At 40.9% G+C, this 24,094-nt stretch overlaps 1 protein-coding gene across 1 annotated transcript in view; it reads left to right on the top strand.

Moving 5' to 3' along the window:
• Positions 1–24,094, top strand: part of LOC126425315 (nuclear RNA export factor 1-like) — a 128,070-nt gene that overhangs the window by 99,829 nt on the left and 4,147 nt on the right. The window contains exons 12-13 of the mRNA XM_050088295.1: positions 3,328–3,501; positions 8,565–8,701. Coding sequence (XP_049944252.1) covers positions 3,328–3,501; positions 8,565–8,701 — 311 coding nt within the window. The remainder of the gene's footprint in view (positions 1–3,327; positions 3,502–8,564; positions 8,702–24,094) is intronic.

Raw genomic sequence — 24,094 nt, forward strand, 5'->3', positions numbered from 1 at the left:
GACCAAGTGCTGCCCTGTTTTCTGCATCTTCATTATGAATAAGCTGTGATTATTCAGGTCTTTTAAGATGGTGACATCTGTTTTCACAAAGCTCCATACAGACATTCCTCACTTGACAGCCACGCTGGGTAGCCCCCCAGTCTGAGGCACCTCGTCATGGTCCATGTGGCTCCCCCCGTCGGAGGTTCGAGTCCTCCCTCGGGCATGTGTGTGTGTGTGTGTGTGTGTGTGTGTGTGTGTGTGTGTGTGTGTGTGTTGTCCGTAGCTTAAGTTAGATTAAGTAATGTGTAGGCTTAGGGACTGATGACCTCAGCAGTTTGGTCCCATAAGACCTTATCACAAAGTGCCAAAGTGCTCTCTTGACAAACACTCAGGCGCCATATCACAAATAATTCCATACAAAATGTTTGTGACTGTTTGGGACAACCATTGATACTTAGCAACCATTATGCCTCCAATCTGGAAGCTCTGCAGGATGTAATGGCTTCAACTTATGCGCCATACCTGAAGAAACTTGTGAATACTCTTTCTCACCAAATGGCAGCTATTATCAAGTCAAGAAAGAGAGAGTCACATGGTGTTAGTGTGATGTGGGGGTGACTTTTTTTTAGTCCAGTGGTTATTTGTCGTGCGCACTATTGCACAACTGCTAGCAGACAGGTGGGTAAAGGAGAGCTGAATAGGGGTATTCCACATTGAGAAATACTCTCACACCACCTGCAGCCATTTTCCCACTGAGATCATCCTATCTGTGGGGGCTATAGCCTCTTTAACAGGGACACAGTGGCTTTGTCTGTCAGGAGAACAACAGTCCCTTCTTATGAATACTGATCCCATTCACGTTCCACAGCAGTGTGGGAGAAGGTTTACTGAGAAAATGATTCTTTTTCTTTGCCTTCCACTTTCTGATAGGGGGAGAGCCTACATTACAGAGAGATTATATACACTATGTGATCAAAAGTATCCGGACACCTGGCTGAAATTGACTTACAAGTTCGTGGCGCCCTCCGTTGGTAATTCTGGAATTCATATGGTGCTGGCCCACCCTTACCCTTAATGACAGTTTCCACTCTCGCGGACATATGTCCAATCAGGTGCTTGGAGGTTTCTTGGGAAATGGCAGCCCATTCTTTATGGAGTTCTGCACTGAGGAGAGGTATCGATGTCAGTTGGTGAGGCCTGGTATTGCTTGATCATGTTGAAAGATGCAGTCACCATCCCTGAATTGCTCTTCAGCAGTGGGAAGCAAGAAGCTGTTTAAAACATCATTATAGGTCTATGCTGTGATAGTGCCATGCAAAATAACAAGCTCCCTCCATGAAAAACACGACCACACCATGAAACCATCGTCTCCAAATGTTACTGTTGGCACTACACACGCTGGCAGGTGACGTTCACCGGGCATTCGCCATACCCACACCCTGCCATCAGATCGCCACATTGTGTGCCATGATTCATCACTGCACACAATGTTTTTCTACTGTTCAACAGTCCAATGTTTACGCTCCTTACACCAAGCGAGGGATCATTTGGCATTTACCGGCATGATGTGTGGCTTATGAGCAGCCGCTCAACCATGAAATCCAAGTTTTCTCACCTCCAGCCTAACTGTAATAGTACTAGCGGTGGATCCTGGTGCAGTTTGGAATTCCTGTGTGATGGTTTCGAAAGATGTCTGCCTATTACATATTATAACCCTCTCCAACTGTTGGCAGTCTGTCAATCAACAGACAAGGTCGGCCTGTACGCTTTTGTGCTGTATGTGTCCCTTCACATTTCCACTTCACTATTACATCGGAAACAGTGGATCTAGGGATGTTTAAGAGTGTAGGAATCTCACATACAGACGTATGACACAAGTGACACCCAATCAACTGACCACGTTCGAAGGCCATGAGTTCCATGGAGCACCCCATTCTGCTCTATCATGATGTCTATTGACTAGTGAGGTCGCTAATATGGAGTACCTGTCAGTAGGTGGCATTACAATGCACCTAATATGAAAAATGTATGTTTTTGGGGTGTCCGGATACTTTTGATCACATAGTGTAGCTATACATAAATAATAGTTTCAAACACAGACTGCCTTTATATCTGCTCATGATTTAACATGTGTTAGACTACCACCAGTAAGTCCCAAATGCTTTACAGAATTGAGTACTCACATATAAAACAACTTCAAACATCTGATTAATTTGCACATGAATTAATGTGTTAAATATTTGTCTTTTTAGATTGTAAGCAAGAAAAAGTTTATGATAGCCTTGAAATTATACTTACAGTTTGTTGGAAGTTTCTAAGTACTCTCATTATGAACACTGGAAAAATATACTCAGGGAAATTTGTGCTCCATTTTAAGCAAAAGCTAATTTGTCACGCATTTCAATGTTTACGGCACTATATCTTGTTATCTACCTTGTTGTGCAGCTACATAATTTTGCAGGTAAATTAAGTGATATATTATTATACATATACTATGCGCAAAGTGTTTTCTGAGTAGTAAAGAAATAATAAATTAAAACATCATGCCTAATGCTGAAGTTCCACTGCATGAACAGCAAAAATGTATCAATCAATAAACTGTCTTCCTTTCATTGTTTTGTGAGAGGTGTTGTGGGGGCGGGGATGGGGGGAGCTGTCAGCGAGAAAAAGTTTTGTAAAGGTTCAAAGTTATCTGTAAAATTTGCTGGAAGTTGCTAAGTGCTCTCATTATCAAATGCTGGATGAATGAAGCCCTCATATTTGCATGCCGTGAGTTACTCTGCCTCAAGACAAACATAAAGTTTCTAGTTATGATACTTGCCCTCTTGTGTTTAACTTTTAACATAAGATAATACCTCTTAATGAGTAGATTGTGATAGCATTTTAAATTCGGTCAATAATTCTCAAAATATTGAAAATCAAATTTTTGTTGCCCGTATGTTGCATCTGGTACCAGGTTTTTTGGTTAGTTGGTTGGTTAGTTGATTTGGGAGAGAGGACCAAACAACAAGGTCATTTGTTCCATTGGATTAGGGATGGGTGGGAGAAGGAAGTCAGCCACACCGTTTCAAAGGAACCACCCTGCCATTTGCTGAAGTGATATAGGGAAATCACAGAAAACCTAAATCAGAATGGTCAGACACAGGTTTCAACTGTCATCCTTCCAAATGCAAGTGGTACTGGGTTTTGGGATAGTTTCTAGTACAGTAATATAGATTATCACTAGAAAAATGCACTTTTTTTTATTTTATTTTTATTTTTTTTTAAGAACACAAATTAGTTGTTACAACTATTGCTAGATGTTGCTGCAGTAATCAGTTCTCTAAATTATATTTATTTTTACAGGAGATAAAGACTATATTGACAGTTACAGGGGTGTTCAAAGAGCTAACACCAAAACAAGACGAATCGCCTCGACATTTTATGCGTACCTTTGTCCTTGTCAGACTAGCGAAAGAGGAATACCAGATAGTTAATGACATTGTGCACGTTACAAATGCGGCAACGGGAGAAGCAGAGGTAAGCTGAATTACAAGAATTGTATTCTGTAACATGTATTTGTATCCTGTGCTGCATTTGGATGTTAAGTGATGCTGTGCATCGAGGACATAAAGCATATGATGAGTTGCAGAATTGCTGTAATTTGCTTTCTCCTTCTGGAGTCATCAAACAGTAAACCACTTATCCACAATTCGAGGTGAACTACTACTCCTTTGTGACTGCAGCAGTTCTGCTTTTGTCATTTGGATTCACAAATAACATAATTATTCTATTTTTGCTTTTCTTTTAATCAAATAATTAGTTTCTCAGTTTACCACACATACTTCTGTTTATTTCAGCCAAACACATAATGGTTTACTGTCAGCTGTTCTTTCACGAACAAGATCTGTACTCCAGCTGACTGCTTCCGGTTTCTATGCTCGGTATTTATGCAGTTGCCTTCAACATCTGTGGAAGTACATAGGATTGTAGTACTCTGAAATCTCCCTTGGCACTCTGTGCAGCACCAGCTCTAATGTTAGGACTATGCCCAACTGAATCCGTCCACCGCACGTTGCACGACGAGCAAGTAGGATTAAATATTAAAATGTAAAACCCAGTATCAGAACATATAAAAAATATCCACATCTGAATACCAGAAGTTCCCAGGCTATTTGCACATTTCTGTCCCTTTCAATAACTTTTAAATTAGACAATAGAGTTGCTTTAACAAATGCTCGTTTATAAATGGCCAGGGCACATAAATTATTATACCTTTAATGAATTCAGGAAATTTCTTAAAGTTTAGTTCTATGAATTTTTTGCCCTGTCAGTTACAGTGTTTACTGTTTACTCTTCTATCCTGTTTTTGTTTTAAATTTGTCCATCACATTAGTGACCATTTTTCTGGTATACCTCTCAGTCTGATTGTGGCAGTTTCCCATACTGTGCTGGCTCCCCGCCTCTGCCACAGAATACAGCAGACAAACTGGTTAAGTACGAATATGCCCAGCAGAAATTTTCTACTATTCACACTCAGTTTGATGGTGCTCACAATTTTCCTCTCTGAATAATTAACATTCTTGATGGCAGGAGTGTCATAAGGCCCTGGTGGGGGTGGTAATCTGTAGCATATCACAGATGAATGTCATTAGTGGAACATTCCATGGACAAATGCTGAAGAAGAATACTGCTCTTTAAAGAATGAAGGATAAGGCTTGTTCATGGAGGTCTATACAGATGTGGATCAATTATTACAGGTAAATGGAAATGTCGTGTGGCTAGGGCCTCCCGTCGGGTAGACCGTTCGCCTGGTGCAGGTCTTTCGATTTGACGCCACTTCGGCGACCTGCGCGTCGATGGGGATGAAATGATGATGATTAGGACAACACAACACCCAGTCCCTGAGCGGAGAAAATTTCCGACCCAGCCGGGAATCGAACCCGGGCCCTTAGGATTGACAGTCTGTCACGCTGACCACTCAGCTACCGGGGCGGACATTATTACAGGTGAAAGAATGGTCAGAAGTTCATATCTGTGGTTGTACATGCAACGACAATCATCCACTCATCCATTGTCAATACTGGAATACAATTTTCATTTACTAATGTTAGTTGTGATTGTTGCACGTGGCTGTAAGAAGCAGCACCACAAATTAGCAGTTACGTTGCATGAAAATTTGTCTATGACCAGTTTCTACATTATTTTTTATGAAATGTAAGCTGCAGGGTCTGTTAGCAGTATACAAAATGTGGTAGAGATTACCTCTCATCAATTTGCCATCATCAAACTACAAATTTTGTTGTGTGCAGCTGATAGATACAAATAGAAATTAATTAAAATTTTACTTGACTGACATTCCAATCAGACCACAACAGAGCCCCACAGCTTAGTGTATGCACTTCAGCAGATGAAAATAATTTAGGGCAAGCCTACCGTCAGAACTTATCAAATGGGTTAAAGAGGTTTAGAAATTTCATTCCCTGGAGGGGGGTGTGGGTGTGCAAGGCTTGTTGATACTGATTAGGAACTTGTGAACCTGGAGTTGATGTGGATAGCATTTAGTTTTTCCACACAGACCTAAGTCTATTAATAATCATGTGTAAAGCTTTTATTCTTCTTCTTTATCTTCCTCTTCCTTTGTTACCGGCCAGCTAAGGGCTATGTTTAAGTCACTAATTTAGCACTGTGCTTTCCCCCAGTACTTCTTGATCTGTTCACCTTTCCTTCCTTTCTTCTCAGAACTATTTTGTCTCAGATACCTTCCCACCTCTAAATTTTATTCTTTCAAGCTGGCCAAGAGAGCAGTGTGCCGATCTCACACCCCTGCTTACCGTATCCAGAAACACTACCGGCAGAGGACGATGCAGCAGTTGGTTGATCCCGACTGTCCCATCAGGGCCAGAACAACGAGCTTTGCTTACTTCTTGCTTTGCCTCAATTTCTTTCTTTGCTTCAGTTTCTTGCTTTTTTATGCCAATTTCTTCCAGTTCTTGAAGCATTTCCCTAAGCAAGTGGACTTTGCCTTTTAATTCTTTAAGAGGGGTAGGACATCAAACAGGCCGTCTTGGAGCAGGAGAGACACCACAGGACATTTTAATTTCCACTGTCTATACTTTTACGAATAAATTCATAAAACTTTGTCACCATGACCAGGAAGGATTCAGGTTTCACAATCATAGCAGTGGAAGTTCAAAAACATAACAAAATAATTTTTTTTGTACGTGTGAAAGTTCATCATTTTTTCACTTCTATTGGCAGAGATAGTTAGAGGCCACAAAATGTATTGACGGTTGAAGGCTGTATATGGTGAGTACAGTCTGAGTCGTTCAAGTGTTGCGAAATGGTGCAAACGATTCCTTGAGGGGTACAAGTCACTGGAAGATGATACTAGTCCTGTACACTCTCATCATGTCATCACACCGGAAATGGTTGCAGAAGTGAGTGCTTTAGTCTTGGACTAAGTCCTGACATTTCACTGTGTGACTTTATTGTGTTTGGACCTCTAAAACAAGTTATTCGCAGACATCGATTCGCAATGGATGACGAAGTGTCTGTCTGGGTCCAGGCCTGTATCCAGTAGCAGCCGACTAGCTTCTTCAAGGATGAAATAGACTGGCTAGTGTCACAATGGGATAAATGTGCCAACAGTTTTGGCGACTATTTTTGAGTACGTTTGCTGTGTATAATTACATTTTTGAGTTAATAAAATCGTTACCGTTACTTTATACTAGTGACCGGGTTTCGTTTGAATGCCCCTAATATATAAAACATAAGAAAAAACATGTACCCACAATAAGCACTTTCAAAAAATACACAAACATAACAAAACCGTATAACAAACGCAGATGATGTGTAGTGTTGGTTCACTGTCAGTATGCGGGCCATTTGTGTTTGTTTATCATAATTTGATTAAACTTTTTGCATCCTGCACTGTTCTTTATCTTGGCTACAGTTGTACTAATGTCTGTGTGATAATATTATGACTGTTTGTTGAAATGGCACCGTAGCCTAGCAGTTAAGTCATTTGGCTCATATGTTTAAGATTGTGGGTTAGAGTCTCGTTGGATGCTGTCTAATTTTGTTTGTGTGGTTATTGAAATACCTGATTATAATTTTTTCAGTTAATTTGTTATGATTTATTTCATTTCTCATTTGCTGTGTTGTATTAACTTTCTTATTTGCTCTCATTTTTTCCTTCATTTCATTCTTTATTTAATTTATCTTTGGACATATGATTCAAATTACTGTTGTGTATTTACTCCTTTTTAAGTTTACTCCTTTTTATCCTTCTGTATTTTCTGCATGTTATTGGAATCATTCTTTATATTACTCATTTTTCTTGAATTTTGTTTTATTTTTTTAACTACTGTTTTTTCGTGGTGTGAGAAGAATTTATGTTGTAAATGTTTGTTTGAGGATTGACAACCAAAAATTGCTTGTCTAATATTGAAAAATAAATTTTTCACCCCACTGCACAGCCAACATAAGTAGACTTATTTCATCCTTTTTTTTTTTTAATTAATAGATCAGTAATTTTTAAACAATTTCTGTATTACAATGGATAAATTTAAAAAATTACAATCGTGTTAGCAAATAGTCCAAAAGAAAAAAAAGGATGAAACAAAGAAAAAATGAGAGCAACAAAGAAAGTTAATACAATAATTTAAATGAAATTATTCAAATGGCATGGTGAAGGATGGCTAGGGCCTCCCGTCGGGTAGACCATTCGCCTGGTGCAAGTCTTTCGAGTTGACACCACTGCGGCGACTTGCATGTTGACTGGTGAAGGATTAGAAATAAAATATTTACATTTAAACAAATTAATTAAATAAAAATAATGATCTCAGACGATTCCATAAAGATATTAAAAATTACAGATAGCACTTAACAGGACGCAGACACATAACATTGTGCACACCATCGAAGTTACTTAACCACTAGCCTAATGCCACTGCTTCCAAAATGTGTGTTATTTTAAAGGCTGTAGTGGATCAAGAGAATTTCTTTTTTGTCCATTACATATAAATGAGGGCTGACCTGGGCCAGTGGCTGTAGAGTGCAATGCCTGGAACCCTACTCTATAAGTGATTTAAAAAAGTCAATCCCATTCATGGGGACCCCCACTTCTCTGTTCTCTGTTTACATCTTCCTCCTTTTATAAAGCATATTTGAACCGTCACACTATTTTTTGTAATAAGTGATGTTAGCAACAACATCCAAATCGTCTTTGAAGAAAGTCCTCTCTAACAGAAATGCCTAATGTGATTTGTGCTTAAAAATTGTGCTTGCTGAAGATGGCTAATTTATGGCAGAACACTCGCAATTATAAGCATATATCTGTGGTTGTGTCTAAAAGAGTGTAATGAATTGTGTACTTATCATTTTTCCTCAATAATTTTTGTTGTGTCAGTCTGACACTTTCACCTCGTCACTTGTATAACTGTTAGTTCTGTATTGCATGCACTTTATTCTTTTGTAGTGGAGGTTGCAAGTAGTTTGTACAGGTTTGTTTACTATGTTTCCTCATTAACCTTCAAGTATTGTGAAATAATAACTAACGGTAAAGAAGATGGCAGTTAATTATTTATCTTTCCCCACAGAATGCATTTAAATACCCAAAGCCAGATACAGTCCTAAAGAAAATCAGGCCACCGAGGGAGGTGACAGAGAGTGATAAAAATTCTATGATTGAAAAGTTTTCACAGCTTACCGACTTGACAGCTGAGTGGTCACGCAGGTATGTGTCATTTTTTACTGGATCCCTACAGAAAAAAATATTGCACTTGACTCGCTTCTACTTTATTTTTATTCAGTTAGTCCTCTGTTTTGATGTCATTATCGTAAAAGCTGTAGTAACATGTACAGAACTTTTTAGGGGTAAGAAGAAGAAACTGCAGTAGACATAGACTAATAATCTTCTAATTTTGTTCCCATCTACATTTACCTCTACATCTATACTCTGCAAACCACTGTGAGATGCATGGCAGGGGATAAGTCCCATTGTACCAATTTTTAGGATTTCTTTCTGTTCCATTCACATTTGGAGCACGGAAAGAATGTTTGAATGCCTCTCTATGTGCAGTAATTATTCTAACCTTATCTTCATGATCTGTTTTTGAATAATATGTAAATCATTTAAAGCCTGTTCTTGAAACTTAGTCGACCTTCTCAGGATATTTTACGTCTGTCTTCAAGAATCTTCCAGTTCAGTTCTATCAGAATCTCTGACACTCTAGCGTGGATTAAACAAACCTGTGGCAATTTATGCCGCCCTTCTCTGAATACGTTCAATATTCCATTTTAGGCCTATCTGGTGTAGGTCCCACACACTTGAGCAATGTTCTAGAATTGGTCGCATGAGTGATTTGAGAGCCAACTCGTTTGTAGATTAATTGCACTTACCCAGTATTCCATCAATAAACTGAAGTGTACCATCTGCTCTACCCGTGAATAAACGTTTGTGATCATTTCATTTCATACAGGGAGTTTCAGAAATGACCGGTATATTTGAAACGGCAATAAAAACTAAACGAGCAGCGATAGAAATACACCGTTTGTTGCAATATGCTTGGGACAACAGTACATTTTCAGGCAGACAAACTTTCGAAATTACAGTAGTTGCAATTTTCAACAACAGATGGCGCTGCAGTCTGGGAAACTCTATAGTACGATATTTTCCACATATCCACCATGCGTAGCAATAATATGGCGTAGTCTCTGAATGAAATTACCCAAACCTTTGACATCGTGTCTGGCGGAATGGCTTCACATGCAGATGAGATGTACTGCTTCAGCTGTTCAATTGTTTCTGGATTCTGGCGGTACACCTGGTCTTTCAAGTGTCCCCACAGAAAGAAGTCACAGGGGTTCATGTCTGGCGAATAGGGAGGCCAATCCACGCCGCCTCCTGTATGTTTCGGATAGCCCAAAGCAATCGAAATATTCATTCAGGAAATTAAAGACGTCGGCCGTGCGATGTGGCCGGGCACCATCTTGCATAAACCACGAGGTGTTCGCAGTGTCGTCTAAGGCAGTTTGTACCGCCACAAATTCGCGAAGAATGTCCAGATAGCGTGATGCAGTAATCGTTTTGGATCTGAAAAATGGGCCAATGATTCCTTTGGAAGAAATGGCGGCCCAGACCAGTACTTTTTGAGGATGCAGGGACGATGGGACTGCAACATGGGGCTTTTCTGTTCCCCATATGCGCCAGTTCTGTTTGTTGACGAAGCCGTCCAGGTAAAAATAAGCTTCGTCAGTAAACCAAATGCTGCCCACATGCATATTGCCGTCATCAATCCTGTGCACTATATCGTTAGCGAATGTCTCTCGTGCAGCAATGGTAGCGGCGCTGAGGGGTTGCCACGTTTGAATTTTGTATGGATAGAGGTGTAAACTCTGGCGCATGAGACGATACATGGACGTTGGCGTCATTTGGACCGCAGCTGCAACACGGCGAACAGAAACCCGAGGCCGCTGTTGGATCACCTGCTGCACTAGCTGCGCGTTGCCCTCTGTGGTTGCCATACGCGGTCGCCCTATCTTTCCAGCAGGTTCATCCGTCACGTTCCCAGTCCGTTGAAATTTTTCAAACAGATCCTTTATTGTATCGCTTTTCGATCCTTTGGTTACATTAAACCTCCGTTGAAAACTTCGTCTTGTTGCAACAACACTGTGTTCTAGGCGGTGGAATTCCAACACCAGAAAAATTCTCTGTTCTAAGGAATAAACCATGTTGTCTACAGCACAATTGCACGTTGTGAACAGCACACGCTTACAGCAGAAAGATGACGTACAGAATGGCGCACCCACAGACTGCGTTGTCTTCTATATCTTTCACATCACTTGCAGCGCCATCTGTTGTTGAAAATTGTAACTACTGTAATTTCAAAAGTTTGTCCACCTGAAAATGTACTGTTGTCCCAAGCATATTGCAACAAACGGTGTATTTCTATCGCTGCTCGTTTAGTTTTTATTGCCGTTTCAAATATACCGGTCTTTTTGAAACACCCTGTATCTGCACAAAGTGTTACACTCAGGTATTTGTATGAGTTGGTCAATTCCAACAGTGCTCATTGATATTATAGTCATGACTATAGAAAGAATAATGAACAGTTATAATTACAGTGGTTGATATGATAGAGCATGCACTGGCAATTTGACAACACATTTCATCTGGTGCAGTTGGGGCTTTGTCATAGACTGCATTTTTGAGTGCTCCCCAAAGAAAGAAATCGAAAGAAGTCAAAACAGTGGACCTCGCAGGCCATTTGACAACAGAATTTCGTCCTATCCATTGTCCAGGAAAGTTCTCATTCAGTATCTGCATTGCAACATGGGACAAGTGTGCTGGACAACCATTGTGCTGCAGCCATATACACTGTCGTATTTCCCGTGGTACGTCTTCTAGAAGAACCGGCGGAATGTTTGTCAGTAAGTTTGCATACGAATGTCCATTTAGAGCACCTGAGATGAAGTAAGGTCCCACAATGTTATTGCCTATGACACTGCACCATGTTTTTACACTCCACAGTTGTTGATGTTACACGTGAAGAAGCCAGTGTGGATTTTTGGCAGCAGCCAGTAGTGCATGTTACGCAAATTTACATTAGCGTGATAAGTAAAAGTCGCTTCATCGATAAAGGGCACACATTGGAAAAATGCAGATCATCTCTAACTTTCTGAAGGGCAAACTGACAGATTCTGTACAGGATTCAAAATCAGAGGCATCGAGTACCTAGTGTAGTGACAGATGATAGGGATAGAAATTCTGTTTGTGCAGGGTGCGAATAACACTTGTCTGGCTGATTCCTCATTCCTTGACCATATGTCTCGTGCCACTGTGTGGACTCATTAGTGTCATAGCCAACACAGCTACTTCGTGTTCTCTGTTTTCTTTCTTGTCGCCTCTTTGACTTTCGAGCAGCCTGATCACACTAGCATCTTAACAATTCGTGCAGTTGTCTGGCATGTCAGACATTGGTGATCCGGATAGATAGCGCTATACTGCTGTGCTGTTGTAAGACATTTCCTTTACATTCACCATATAGGAGTAATATATCCAGTTTCTCCTCATTGGTGTACGTGTCTGCACACATCGAATTTTGAGCAGAAATGAGCAGTGTGCAGTGCAGACAACTAATATGCAAATGTGTTGACGTTCTGGCACAGCATAGTATGAGAGCTCTGCTTGGTGGTGTTTGCACAGCTAATGCCGATTCCGGCCACTGTGCTCTCAGATTCTAGGACATTTCTTGAATTTTTGTGCTACAGGTTTCAATGTCAACATTCAAGAAGGCTATATGACTGTAATTGTCTTTTAAATAGCTATCAGATGCAGTTGTAAAAAGTATACGGTTCCATTGTAAAAAAAGTACTTACTTCAATATCTCAGTTGACACCAGCACTAAAAAGTTAACTAAACAAAAAATGTGTGTCCCTTGATGCTCTTAACGTTTGCTGAAAACTGTGTTTTGACATGTGTAACCATTCACAAAATAAAAAGGGGTATTGCTTCTTATGTGATTCATCCTATACAGTGTGGGTGACGGGGTAACAAAATACAATGCGTGTGCCAGAACATGAGCTCCAGAGATGTGGTGCTCATATTAGCTCATTCATACTCTTTGGACCATCCCTGTACCACCTTATTATTATTATTATTATTATTATTATTTTGGTAATATATGCAATGAGAAAGACAATGTATGGGAGAAACCACTTGTCTGACTGTGGGAAAGAAACAAAACCACACATTTACACAGCAGTGCACAGTACAGTGTTTTCTTTGTCGCAGTCAGTTTTAACAGAAAACCAGTACACCGTTGTTTAAGAAATATGTAGCACATGTCCGTCTGAATGTCTATTACAGTATTGTGTAAAAAATTGAATTAAATCGGTCAAGTACTTTTCAAGATTTGTGCTAACAGTATTTTCATAAAGATGACATGTTAAGTTGCAGACAGGCACAATTAAGACACTTACTTGAGGATTTTGGGCACAGCCTTCATCAGTAAAAGAGAAACAGAGAAACACACACTATTCATACACATACCCAGGCACATGACTGCCAGCTCAGGCCAGAATGCAACTATCACATGGGATGGAAGCAGCAGTCTGGTGAGGGTGGGGAAGGCAAAGGGGAAGGTAGTAGTGTACGACACTATCTGGTGGAGTGTGCAGGGACAAGAATGTCAATAGGTGCAGGTTAGGAGGTAGTGGTGCAGGGAGGAAAGATGAGCAGGTTAATTGACAGAGGTCAGCTAACGAAGAAGGTGGGAGATGATTATGGGGAGGAGATGATGGACAGGGTGAGTGGAACTGTTGGGTGGATGGTGTTACTGTAAGTTGAGGCCAGGATAGTTACAGTAGCGGAGTATGTGTTGTAAGGATAACTCCTATATCCACAGTTCTGAAAAACTTTTGGTGAAGGGGAGGATCCAGAAGGCCCAGGTACTAGTGCAGATAAAGACAATACAGGGCTATTACAAATGATTGAAGCGATTTCATAAATTCACTGTAGCTCCATTCATAGACATATGGTCACGACACACTACAGATACGTAGAAAAACTCATAAAGTTTTGTTCGGCTGAAGCCACACTTCAGACAAAATGGCGACAGGAGCCGAGAAAGCATATGTCGTGCTTGAAATGCACTCACATCAGTCAGTCATAACAGTGCAATGACACTTCAGGACGAAGTTCAACAAAGATCCACCAACTGCTAACTCCAATCGGCGATGGTATGCGCAGTTTAAAGCTTCTGGATGCCTCTGTAAGGGGAAATCAACGGGTCGGCCTGCAGTGAGCGAAGAAACAGTTGAACGCGTGCGGGCAAGTTTCACGTGTAGCCCGCGGAAGTCGACGAATAAAGCAAGCAGGGAGCTAAACGTACCACAGCCGACGGTTTGGAAAATCTTACGGAAAAGGCTAAAGCAGAAGCCTTACCGTTTACAATTGCTACAAGCCCTGACACCCGATGACAAACTCAAACGCTTTGAATTTTCGGCGCGGTTGCAACAGCTCATGGAAGAGGATGCGTTCAGTGTGAAACTTGTTTTCGGTGATGAAGCAACATTTTTTCTTAATGGTGAAGTGAACAGACACAATGTGCGAATCTGGGCGGTAGAGAATCCTCACGCATTCGTGCAGCGAATTCGCAATTCACCAAAAGTTAACGTGTTTTGTGCAATCTCACGGTTTAAAGTTTACGGCCCCTTTTTCCTCTGCGAAAAAAACGTTACAGGACACGTGTATCTGGACATGCTGGAAAATTGGCTCATTCAACAACTGGAGACCGACAGCGCCGACTTCCATCTTTCAACAGGATGGTGCTCCACCGCACTTCCATCATGATGTTCGGCATTTCTTAAACAGGAGATTGGAAAACCGAAGGATCGGTCGTGGTGGAGATCATGATCAGCAATTCATGTCATGGTCTCCACGCTCTCCCGACTTAACCCCATGTGATTTCTTTCTGTGGGGTTATGTGAAAGATTCAGTGTTTAAACCTCCTCTACCAAGAAATGTGCCACAACTGCGAGCTCGCATCAACGATGCTTTCGAACTCATTGATGGGGACATGCTGCGCCGAGTGTAGGAGGAACTTTATTATCGGCTTGATGTCTGCCGAATCACTAAAGGGGCACATATCGAACATTTGTGAATGCCTAAAAAAACTTTTTGAGTTTTTGTATGTGTGTGCAAAGCATTGTGAAAATATCTCAAATAATAAAGTTATTGTAGAGCTGTGAAATCGCTTCAATCATTTGTAATAACCCTGTACATTGTTTAATGTTGTTTCCAAAAATCACAAAACATTCTTGATGGATTTACTTCAAATTTTTATGTAGTACACTAATAAACAGTCAGCTGGACATATGCCATATACAGGGTGATTAGAAACAACGTGAAAGGCTTGTAAGGGTATCACAGGATATGTTGTGCTGAGAAATAATTGCTAAGAAAAAAATTTAATGCATTGTGCCATTTCTGATTTAATTAACATTGGAGTTAGCCAGTGTGATCATTGTGTGTGACAAATTTGAGCATCCTGCCAGAGAGGCAGGTACCACACATGTTCTTCGTGTAGTTTCCTAAAGCTAAACAGGAGAGCAATACAAAAATTGGACACGGATCGGAGGCAAGGATCCAACCTGAGCCAACGGCTGAGCAGTCTCGTGCTCTGTCATCTACGCTATGAGGAAAACTGACACTAACTGTATCTGGCAGGGTGCGCGATTTGCGTGTGAAATGACCTGATTGGCTAACTTCAGTGCTAATTAAATCAGAAATGGTGCAATGTATCGAATTCTTTTCTTAACAATTATTTCTCCACACAACTTACCCTGTAATACCCTTGCACCTTGCAAGCTTTTCACACCGTTTGTGACTAGCCTGTATGTTTTTGAAAATAGACAGCTGTAAAAAATGCAATACCATCAAGAACTGTTTTCAGTGGCATGAGGGGATGATAAGTGCATACTTTGTGGTCGTAGTGTTAGTGATACATTTGTTACGGTCATCGGCAACTAGACGGTGCTCGGGAGGATTGTGCACTGTATGTTTTGACTCTGCAGGCAGTATCTGTGCTGAGTTTAGAGGTGAACAGTGTGTGCAACAGTCATTCAGGGGTACAACCGTGCCCCTCTGATGAGTCCATATTACTGTTGAACAGCTCTAGCTGTTTGAATAGGGTCGCATTGTAGGCCTGTGGGAAGCTAGACGGACGTTTTGATGAATTGCTGCTCATTTCGGACACAATGTTTCGGTGATGTGTCACTGCTTTCAACAGTGGTCTGTGGAACATTCCCACATCTGGGAAATCTGTGCACCTGTTGTACCTTCCGTGTCATTAGGAACCACTGGGAACAGTCTGCTTATAGCACTACTGAGAACACCTGTGAATCTGGCTAGATACCACTAGCGCTCTGGTTATGTGAAACAGTGGACTGGAGAATGGAATGGTATTCTGTTGTCTTCAGTGGTGGGCGTAAGTTCTCCCTATATGTGAGTGGTGGACTTACACACGTGTGCTGTAGATGTGGTTATCTGTATACTCCAGAGTGCATTCACTCGTGACACACTGGTCCCGTCCGAAGCTTTAGGGTGGGAGAGTCCATCAGTTACAATTTGCAGTCACATTTGATGTTTCTGCAGGTTAAAGTAATGAGTGCTGCTACAATGCACGGGCTGTCATCCCTGTGCACCTGCTATTTCTTTGACAGGACAGTTTACTTCCAGTTACAGCTGCTGCGACATCAAGTGTTCTTTGTGGTGTATGAGGGTGGTTGAAAAGTTCTCGGAATGAAATAGAAAAAAGCACTTACGTCACTGAAACTTTTTTATTTATTTTTTTATGTAGTCTCCTTGTGGATTAATGCACTCGCCCCAACAATGTTCCAGTGCCTTGATCCCATCTTGAAAAAAAAAGTTTCCTCCAGGCCTGCAAAATAGTTGTCAACTCCAGCTATCAATTCTTTGTTTGAAGTGAATCTTCATCCGTTTTGGGAAGAGATGAAAGTCTGCCAGAGCCATATCAGGTGAGTAAGATGGGTGTGACAACAATTCTTTCTTTAGTTCGTGTGATTTTACCACAGCGATGGCACGTGTGTGCGGGCACAGCATCGAGAGTCGTGGCACCCCTCTTGCAGATAATTTTTACGTTTATAATTCTTCAGTTAAAATGTGATATACCCTTTCAGATGACATCTGGCAATGGTGAGCAATTTCACACACTTTCAATCGGCAATCCTCTGTGACCATTTTGTGCACTTTTACAATGATTCTGGAGTAGTGACACTTCTTGGCCTACTACTGCACAGATCGTCATCTGAGCTCTCCCGACCAAATTTTAATTCATTTGCCCACTTGGCAACAGTCGAATATGAAGGAGCAGAATCCACCAGTGTATTGTGGAAATCAGCACGAATGTCCTTTGCTTTCATACCTTTCTTTACGAAGTACTTAATCACTGCTCGAATCTCGATTTTTACATCTTCGCGAATCACTACGTGGGAACAACAACAGAGCCTCATCACCGCCACAGCTATCTTCCGAAAGGATTGACGTGGCACATGTTTACAGGCAGCAGTCCAATGAATATCCCGTGAACAACTCGTTGTGCTAGAGCTGACCTCTCATGATAATTTCGAGAACTTTTCAAACCACCCTCATACTAGTACTTTTCAGGCTAGCAAGATCACCAGATCACTCACCAGATGAATGTGTATGGGACATGGTGAAGTGGGATCTTGTTCTCCAGGACCTGCAAGGGCAATACGCTTGGGACAGTCTGTCATAGGATGCCATTTGGCACCTTTACGATTGTTTTTGTGTGAGAGGGAGGGTGAGGGATACTCTGTGTAATGACATGACTCTTTGGGTACCATTTACTGTGACGTGCATTTAATTTTGTTTGAATTTCTCATATGCTCCCACAATGATGAACTACCTTTCACTTCACTTGTCAATAAAGTGACCTTGTCCTTGAAGTTGTTGAATTTTTTTCTGGCAGGGTGCGAAAACATTGTTAGCAAAAATCTCTAAAAGTTTTTAACTGATTTGCTTCAGAGTTTTACATGGTGCTCTAATAAACATTCAGAAGGACACGGGCTATATTTTCTTTAAACAACAGTGTACAGGGTTTCTGTTGAAACTGGCAGAGGGAAAAAAATGCTAGACTGTGCTGTAAAATGTATAGTTTCGTTTTTTTTCTCTTCCTTTAACAGAAAACAGGAGTGTTGTATGTATAGCTTATTGGCCTGTGATTAGAATACTACTTGGTAATATGAATCTTCTGAAACTTTGTGATCATACAAGTTCGCAGATTAAAACTGTGAAAAATTCTGTCATTGAAGTTGCCATTCTTACAGGTCCAGCAGGTGGAGAAATCTCTCTTGTGCCCCACATACCAATGACCCTGGCTGATTTACCCATTCATCTTAATTAATTTCAAGGTTTCATTTGGAATAAAGTTAGAAGATAGGAGGGAGGGTGGGGTGGGGGTGGGGCAGGGGGAGGAAGAGATGGAGAGAGGGGGAGGGGAAAAAGGAGATGGAGAGAGTGGGAGGAGGAGATGGGTGAAGAGAGTGGAGGAGGATATAGATAGAGAGATGGGGAAGGAGGACTGTACAAAGGGAGAGAGAGAAGGCGATGGACAGGGAGAAGGTGGACATTTATTCAATTCCAATACATATTTAGCAATTACGAAACATTGCCACATTTGCTAGTCTACAGTATTTTGGCGACTAACCCAGTGATCTTCTGCAGCTGCTGCAAGCTGTGCTGTTACGTGTACTCATTGCATAGACTCCTGCCAGACTGTGGGCTATTGTTAGTCTTGCATCACTATTTGTAGCCGGGTTCGACTCCCGACGCCCACTAATGCTCTTTGATGCTATTTTGTTTTTCAGAGACTGGACTTATATTCCAGGAATTGCTCATCCTGTCAACATGTCCCATCTGTGATGTATTTGCTGGCTGGTAATATCTTAAATTGAGTGCCAGACCCCAAACCTTGTTTAAATTGAAATCTGTCTCTGTTTATTAGGTTTTGCGACATCTTTATTTTGAAGGACTCCTTAATTACACTCTCCCATTGTACTTAATATTTGCATTGTGTTTCTGGTCTCACCATATTTCATTTCATGATTGTATTTGAGATAGCATTTGTTGATAGCTTTTGTTTCAGTCAGACAAGTCACTGCGAAGCGCCAAGAGAATGTACATTTCACAGAATACCTGTGTGGGCTCTGCAAAACAAAATTGCATCAAATATCCTATTTGGTGGAAGGAGTTGAACTCATCTATAAATAGCAACATGAGACCAACTGCAGTTCAGAGTCCGGTTGGAGTTCAGGCACCGAGTATGCATAACAAAACAACTCGCAGCACGTGAAGAAGATGGCAGGAATGGTCGTTGAAATATTGTCCACAAAATGGAAACAACAATTCAGCTGAGCACTCATTAGCATGCAAGTAATTTATTGTGCAAAGAGAACCTGAAAGATATTTTGTGTGAGGCAAAGCAAACAAATTACTGTATTGATCTGAATGTAAACTGTAATGGCTACCAAAAATTTGACCAAGAAAAATGAGTGTGTGACTCTACAAATACCACTATATTATTGGATCACAAAAACCTGTTAACTGCAGTGCCTGTTCCTTAGTTCAAAACAGAGCAACCGTATTACTAGTGTTTGGAAGCTGACCATTGTATATAAGGCAGCAGTTTAACTATCTATGACTGTTAACAATTCATTATGTAGTGACTGTTCCATTGTTTTATGTGGCAGAACAGGCACAGTTTTTCTCTAAAGGATGAAGTTTAGTAAAGAAAGAAAATCATCAACAAACTTCCGAATTAGTCACAGTTATGGTGCAAGTGTCAAACACTTAGTTATTCCTGATGCAAAGAGCGCATCTAATAGTAAAGCTTTCAAGAAGTGTGGTTCAAGAAACGGTGCAGTGTTCAATGTCCTGGATGATGACATGCTTGGAGTTCTTGGTAGGAGAGTGACAAATATATTGAAACTGATGAATGACTACCAGATGTTAAGTTAACAGTAACATCAAGGAAGACTGTGATTAGAAGTCTGCCATGCCTGTGTTATTTATCTGTATAATAAAATATAAAAAAGTGGTTAAGAGCGACTTTACATAGGACTGTTTTTCTAAGTGGGTAATGTGACCTTTTTTTTCTATTGAGAATGAGCTTCCCGCTTCCCCCCCCCCCCCCCCTTTTTCTTTTTTTCAAAATTAATCCTATTTTTTTATATTTTTTGATCCGGCTTATATGCTACATTCAGTTTCTCTCTTCAGCAGCTACTGATAAGCACTGTACATACACTATGTGACCAAAAGTATCCGGCACTCCCAAAAACGTACGTTTTTCATATTAGGTGCATTGTGCTGCCACCTATTGCCAGGTACTCCATATCAGCAACCTCACTAGTCATTAGACATTGTGCAAGAGCAGAATAGGGCATTCTGTGGAACTCACAGACTTCAAATGTGGTCAGGTGATTGGGTGTGATTTGTGTCATACGTCTTACATGAGTTTTCCACAATCCTACACATCCCTAGCTCCACTGTTTCCAATGTTATAGTGAAGTGAAAACATGAAGGGACACGTACAGCACAAAAGTGTATGGGCCGACCTCGTCTGTTGACTGACAGAGATCGCCGACAGTTGAAGAGGGTCATAATGTGTAATAAGCAGACATATATCCAGACCATCACACGGGAATTCCAAACTGCATCAGGATTCACTGCAAGTACTACGACAGTTAGGTGGGAGGTGAGAAAACTTTTATTTCATCGTCAAGTGGCTGCTCATAAGCCACACATGACTCTGGTAAATGCCAAAGACACCTCGCTCAGTGTAAGGAGTGTAAACCTTGGACGACTGCACAGTGGAAAAATATTGTGTCCAATGACAAACCACTGTACACAATGTGGCGCTTGGATGGCAGGGTGTGGGTATAGCAAATGCCTGGTGAATGTCATCTGCCAGCGTATGTAGTGGCGACAGTAAAATTTGGAGGCAGTCGTGTTACGGTGTGGTCGTGTTTTTCATGGAGGGGGCTTGTACCCCTTGTTGTTTTGCATGGCACTATCACAGCACAGGCCTACATTGATGTGTTAAGCACTTTCTTGCTTCCCACTGTTGAAAAGCAATTTGGGGATGGCAATTGCATCTTTCAACACACTTGAGCACCTGTTCATAATGCATGGCCTGTGGCGGAGTGGTTACACGACAATAACATCCCTATAATGGATGCCAGGCCTCACCGATCAACATCGATACCTCTCCTCAGTGCAGCACTCCATGAAGAATGGGCTGCCATTCCCCAATAAACGTTCCAGCACCTGGGAGAGTAGAAGCTGTCATTATCTGTAAGGGTGGGCCAACATTATATTGAATTCCAGCATTATCGATAGAGGGCGCCACAGACGTGTAAGTCATTTTCAGCCAGGTGTCCGGATACTTTTGATGACATAGTGTACTGTATGAATTTTCCTAACTGTGTTGTCAGTAGAGTAATTTAGATTGTTTGATTGTTGGTCAAATGACATATGTGCGCCCGCGCACCCAACCACGTGCACGCCCGCATGCAAAACACACACACACACACACACACACACACACACACACACACACACACACACATGGAGAGGGGGGATGAGAGAGAGAGAGAGAGAGAGAGAGAGAGAGAGAGAGAGAGGGAGAGAGAGAGAGAGAGTGTACCTGGTCCAGAAACAGATCTCTTATGCCTTGTATCAGCAGTCACCTGTCACTCCCACATACCCACTGTTTGGCCACGAGGGAGCAGTCCTCTCATGACTCAGTACCACCCAGGACTGGAAGTACTGAATTACATTCTCTGCCAGGGTTTTTGATTATCTGTCATTGAGCCCTGAAATACACCCTTGTGTGTGTGTTTGTGGGGGGGGCTAGTTGGTGATGCAAAATCCGATATGCATAGGGTGTTTTGTGGCTTTCTTTCCATATTGATATCAATAAACTAGGAATGAGATTATAACTCTGGTGACTGGTTTTGACTTCCTTTCCTTTTTGTGTCTGTGAGCTGCAACAACAATTATGGCCTACTGCCAACAAAATGAAGTAGCATTGCCTTTGTATGCCTAGTACCCATTGCTGTGATTGCATTGGAAAGCATCATTTTATTCTTCTAATTTCCATTGAATGAGGGCCAATGGGGTTGATTTTTCTGAAAACTGAAAAAAATTCTCAAACGAGTCATAAAACCTATCAGAAGGCTGATTTCCCATGAATTAGCTTCAGTTGTAGTTCCTCTACATATTTTTGCAAGACATTTAACAAAAACTCAGTTTCTTCTTTCACAGCATACTTTGAACTTTACAGACTCACTATTATCCATTAACTTATGATGGTACAATTACTTCAGGTAGCTCTGTGTTTTCATACAGCTGAGTCTATTATTACCCACAGTGTATGAAATGCCCTGTCAGTACATATTTTCACCACTGCAAGAAACCAAGGAACAGTGAAGACAATCAATGACATGTGATTAGTCTGCTTCAAAGAAGGCATCAGTAGAAAAAGTTGTGAAGACATTTTTGTGGGATGTGAAGGATGTAATGCTCATAGCATTCTTTGAAAAAGAAAAGTTATCAATGGAAAATACTACTATGAAGTACTGGATCAGTTCAGCTAGAAACCAAAGGAAACATGGTCTTCTTTGAAAGTAAGAAACTACTGTTTCATTACAACAGCAAACCAGTACATTCATGTCCCTGAAAAACAGCACAAATTACATCAAGAATTGCTGGTGCGTACCCCAGTACTCTCCAGGTTATAAGGGGTGATCTACAAGTTTTTATTTGAGAGCATTGCTGCAGTGTATATGCAACATAACGTGACTCGGTGTGCATATGTAAGCTTTGACATGCAAGTAAGGAATTAGTGTGGCATTTGTCTCTTTCTGACATGCGTGCAGGAAATATAGGAACGTGAATATGGTGACATTATTACCAGATTTGTCCAAATGACGCCATCATGCTGGTATTATTTTGTAGGCTGCCTAATGACAAGCACCATTAGATGTCCACTGGAAAATGAAGAATGGATCTGAGGTAGCAAATCTGTTGAAAACTGCCTTTGGGGAATGGTGCACCAAGTTCCATGCTGGTCACAGTTCGACACAAGACTACAGTTGATGTGGGAGGCCAGCCTCTTGGTCCAACTCAAGTGGGAGACACTTCACCAACCGCCCTAAAGTCCTGGTCTCTCCCCATGTTAATGTCATGCCTTCGATCCCTTTAAAAAAATCTTTGAGGGCACAGTGATTCCTGTCAGGTGAGAATGTGCAGTTGGCTGTTACAGACTTCTTTATGGAGTAGGACATGGTGTTTTACAAATGGGGATCTTCAAGCTGGTGCATTGGTGGGATGATTGCCTCAATGCTCAAAGTTATTTTGTGTGAGTGGAATACCAATTCTCGACTGTACAGTCTTTGAACAGAAAGTTTTTGACTGCTCCTTATACCTCACTGTGATTTCTTCTTGCTCCTAAACATGCCTTAAAGATGAAAAAAATCTACTCGAATAATGGTGTGATCTTCAAGACAGGTGCACATATTATAGGAGTAGCTCAAAACACAGCCAGGATGTTAGGGAAATCAAAATCTTAAACAGGGCTGCGAAACAGCAGCTGTGCAAATCTGAATAGGTTGAAAAATCAGCCAACCGGTTGCAAATAAAGGTTTTGTTAACCCTTGACCTAGGTTTCAATATTTGTAAAAATAGCTTCTTCAGAAGTAGTGGACCCTAAAAATGTATACAACCAGTTACAAAGTTATTTTTACAAACATAATAAATTATTAATAGAAAAATATTCATGACATAAGCATACTCACGTGTTACACCACATGATGGTACATTAGATTAGATGAAGCCGAGCGGCTCCTTTCGTAAAGAAGATTGACAAAACAAAAATTATCATAAGCAGTGGCTTTAAATGGTAGCCAGATTACATACATTGTGCTTCATGAATGCTCACTATTAAGTGCCCATAGGTAGAGGCTCTTGTCAACATAAAATTGTAATAGGTGTCACAGGATAAAATATTTGCATAAGCCACGTGTACCTGACACCAGAGACTAAGGCCAACTGCTATAAGTATAAAGGCTCAAGCGACCAGGAAAATTTGAGCTCCAGAGGGCGCCAAATGCATGTGCGTAAGAGCTGCATCTTGGTTGTGTTGAACAACAGTGTTTTGTATTAAAGCAAACATGAAATTTCTTTTACAAGGCTATTAAGAATATAATAGATTTACAGATATACATTACGTATAAAATTACTAATACATTTGCTGACGGAGTAAATAAAAAAATTCAGTGTGCAGAAGTAGAGTTCTGTTTACAAAAGATCACTGTTACAAATGCAAGGGGAAAGAAGACCAAATATAAGCTAAAACAACATCACTAAAAAGAAAACCTTCCGCTTGATACTACGGAAGCTTAAGCGATGAGAAGAATGAGAAAGCAGTGGGCACTATATACATTCACTTAATCACTGTGTCTTGCTGGTGTTAAATAGCATAATTTTACATTAAAGCAGTATGACAATTTCTTACAGATGGCC

This window comes from Schistocerca serialis, chromosome 10, assembly GCF_023864345.2.
Source record: "Schistocerca serialis cubense isolate TAMUIC-IGC-003099 chromosome 10, iqSchSeri2.2, whole genome shotgun sequence".
In the NCBI taxonomy this organism is placed as follows: domain Eukaryota; kingdom Metazoa; phylum Arthropoda; class Insecta; order Orthoptera; family Acrididae; genus Schistocerca; species Schistocerca serialis.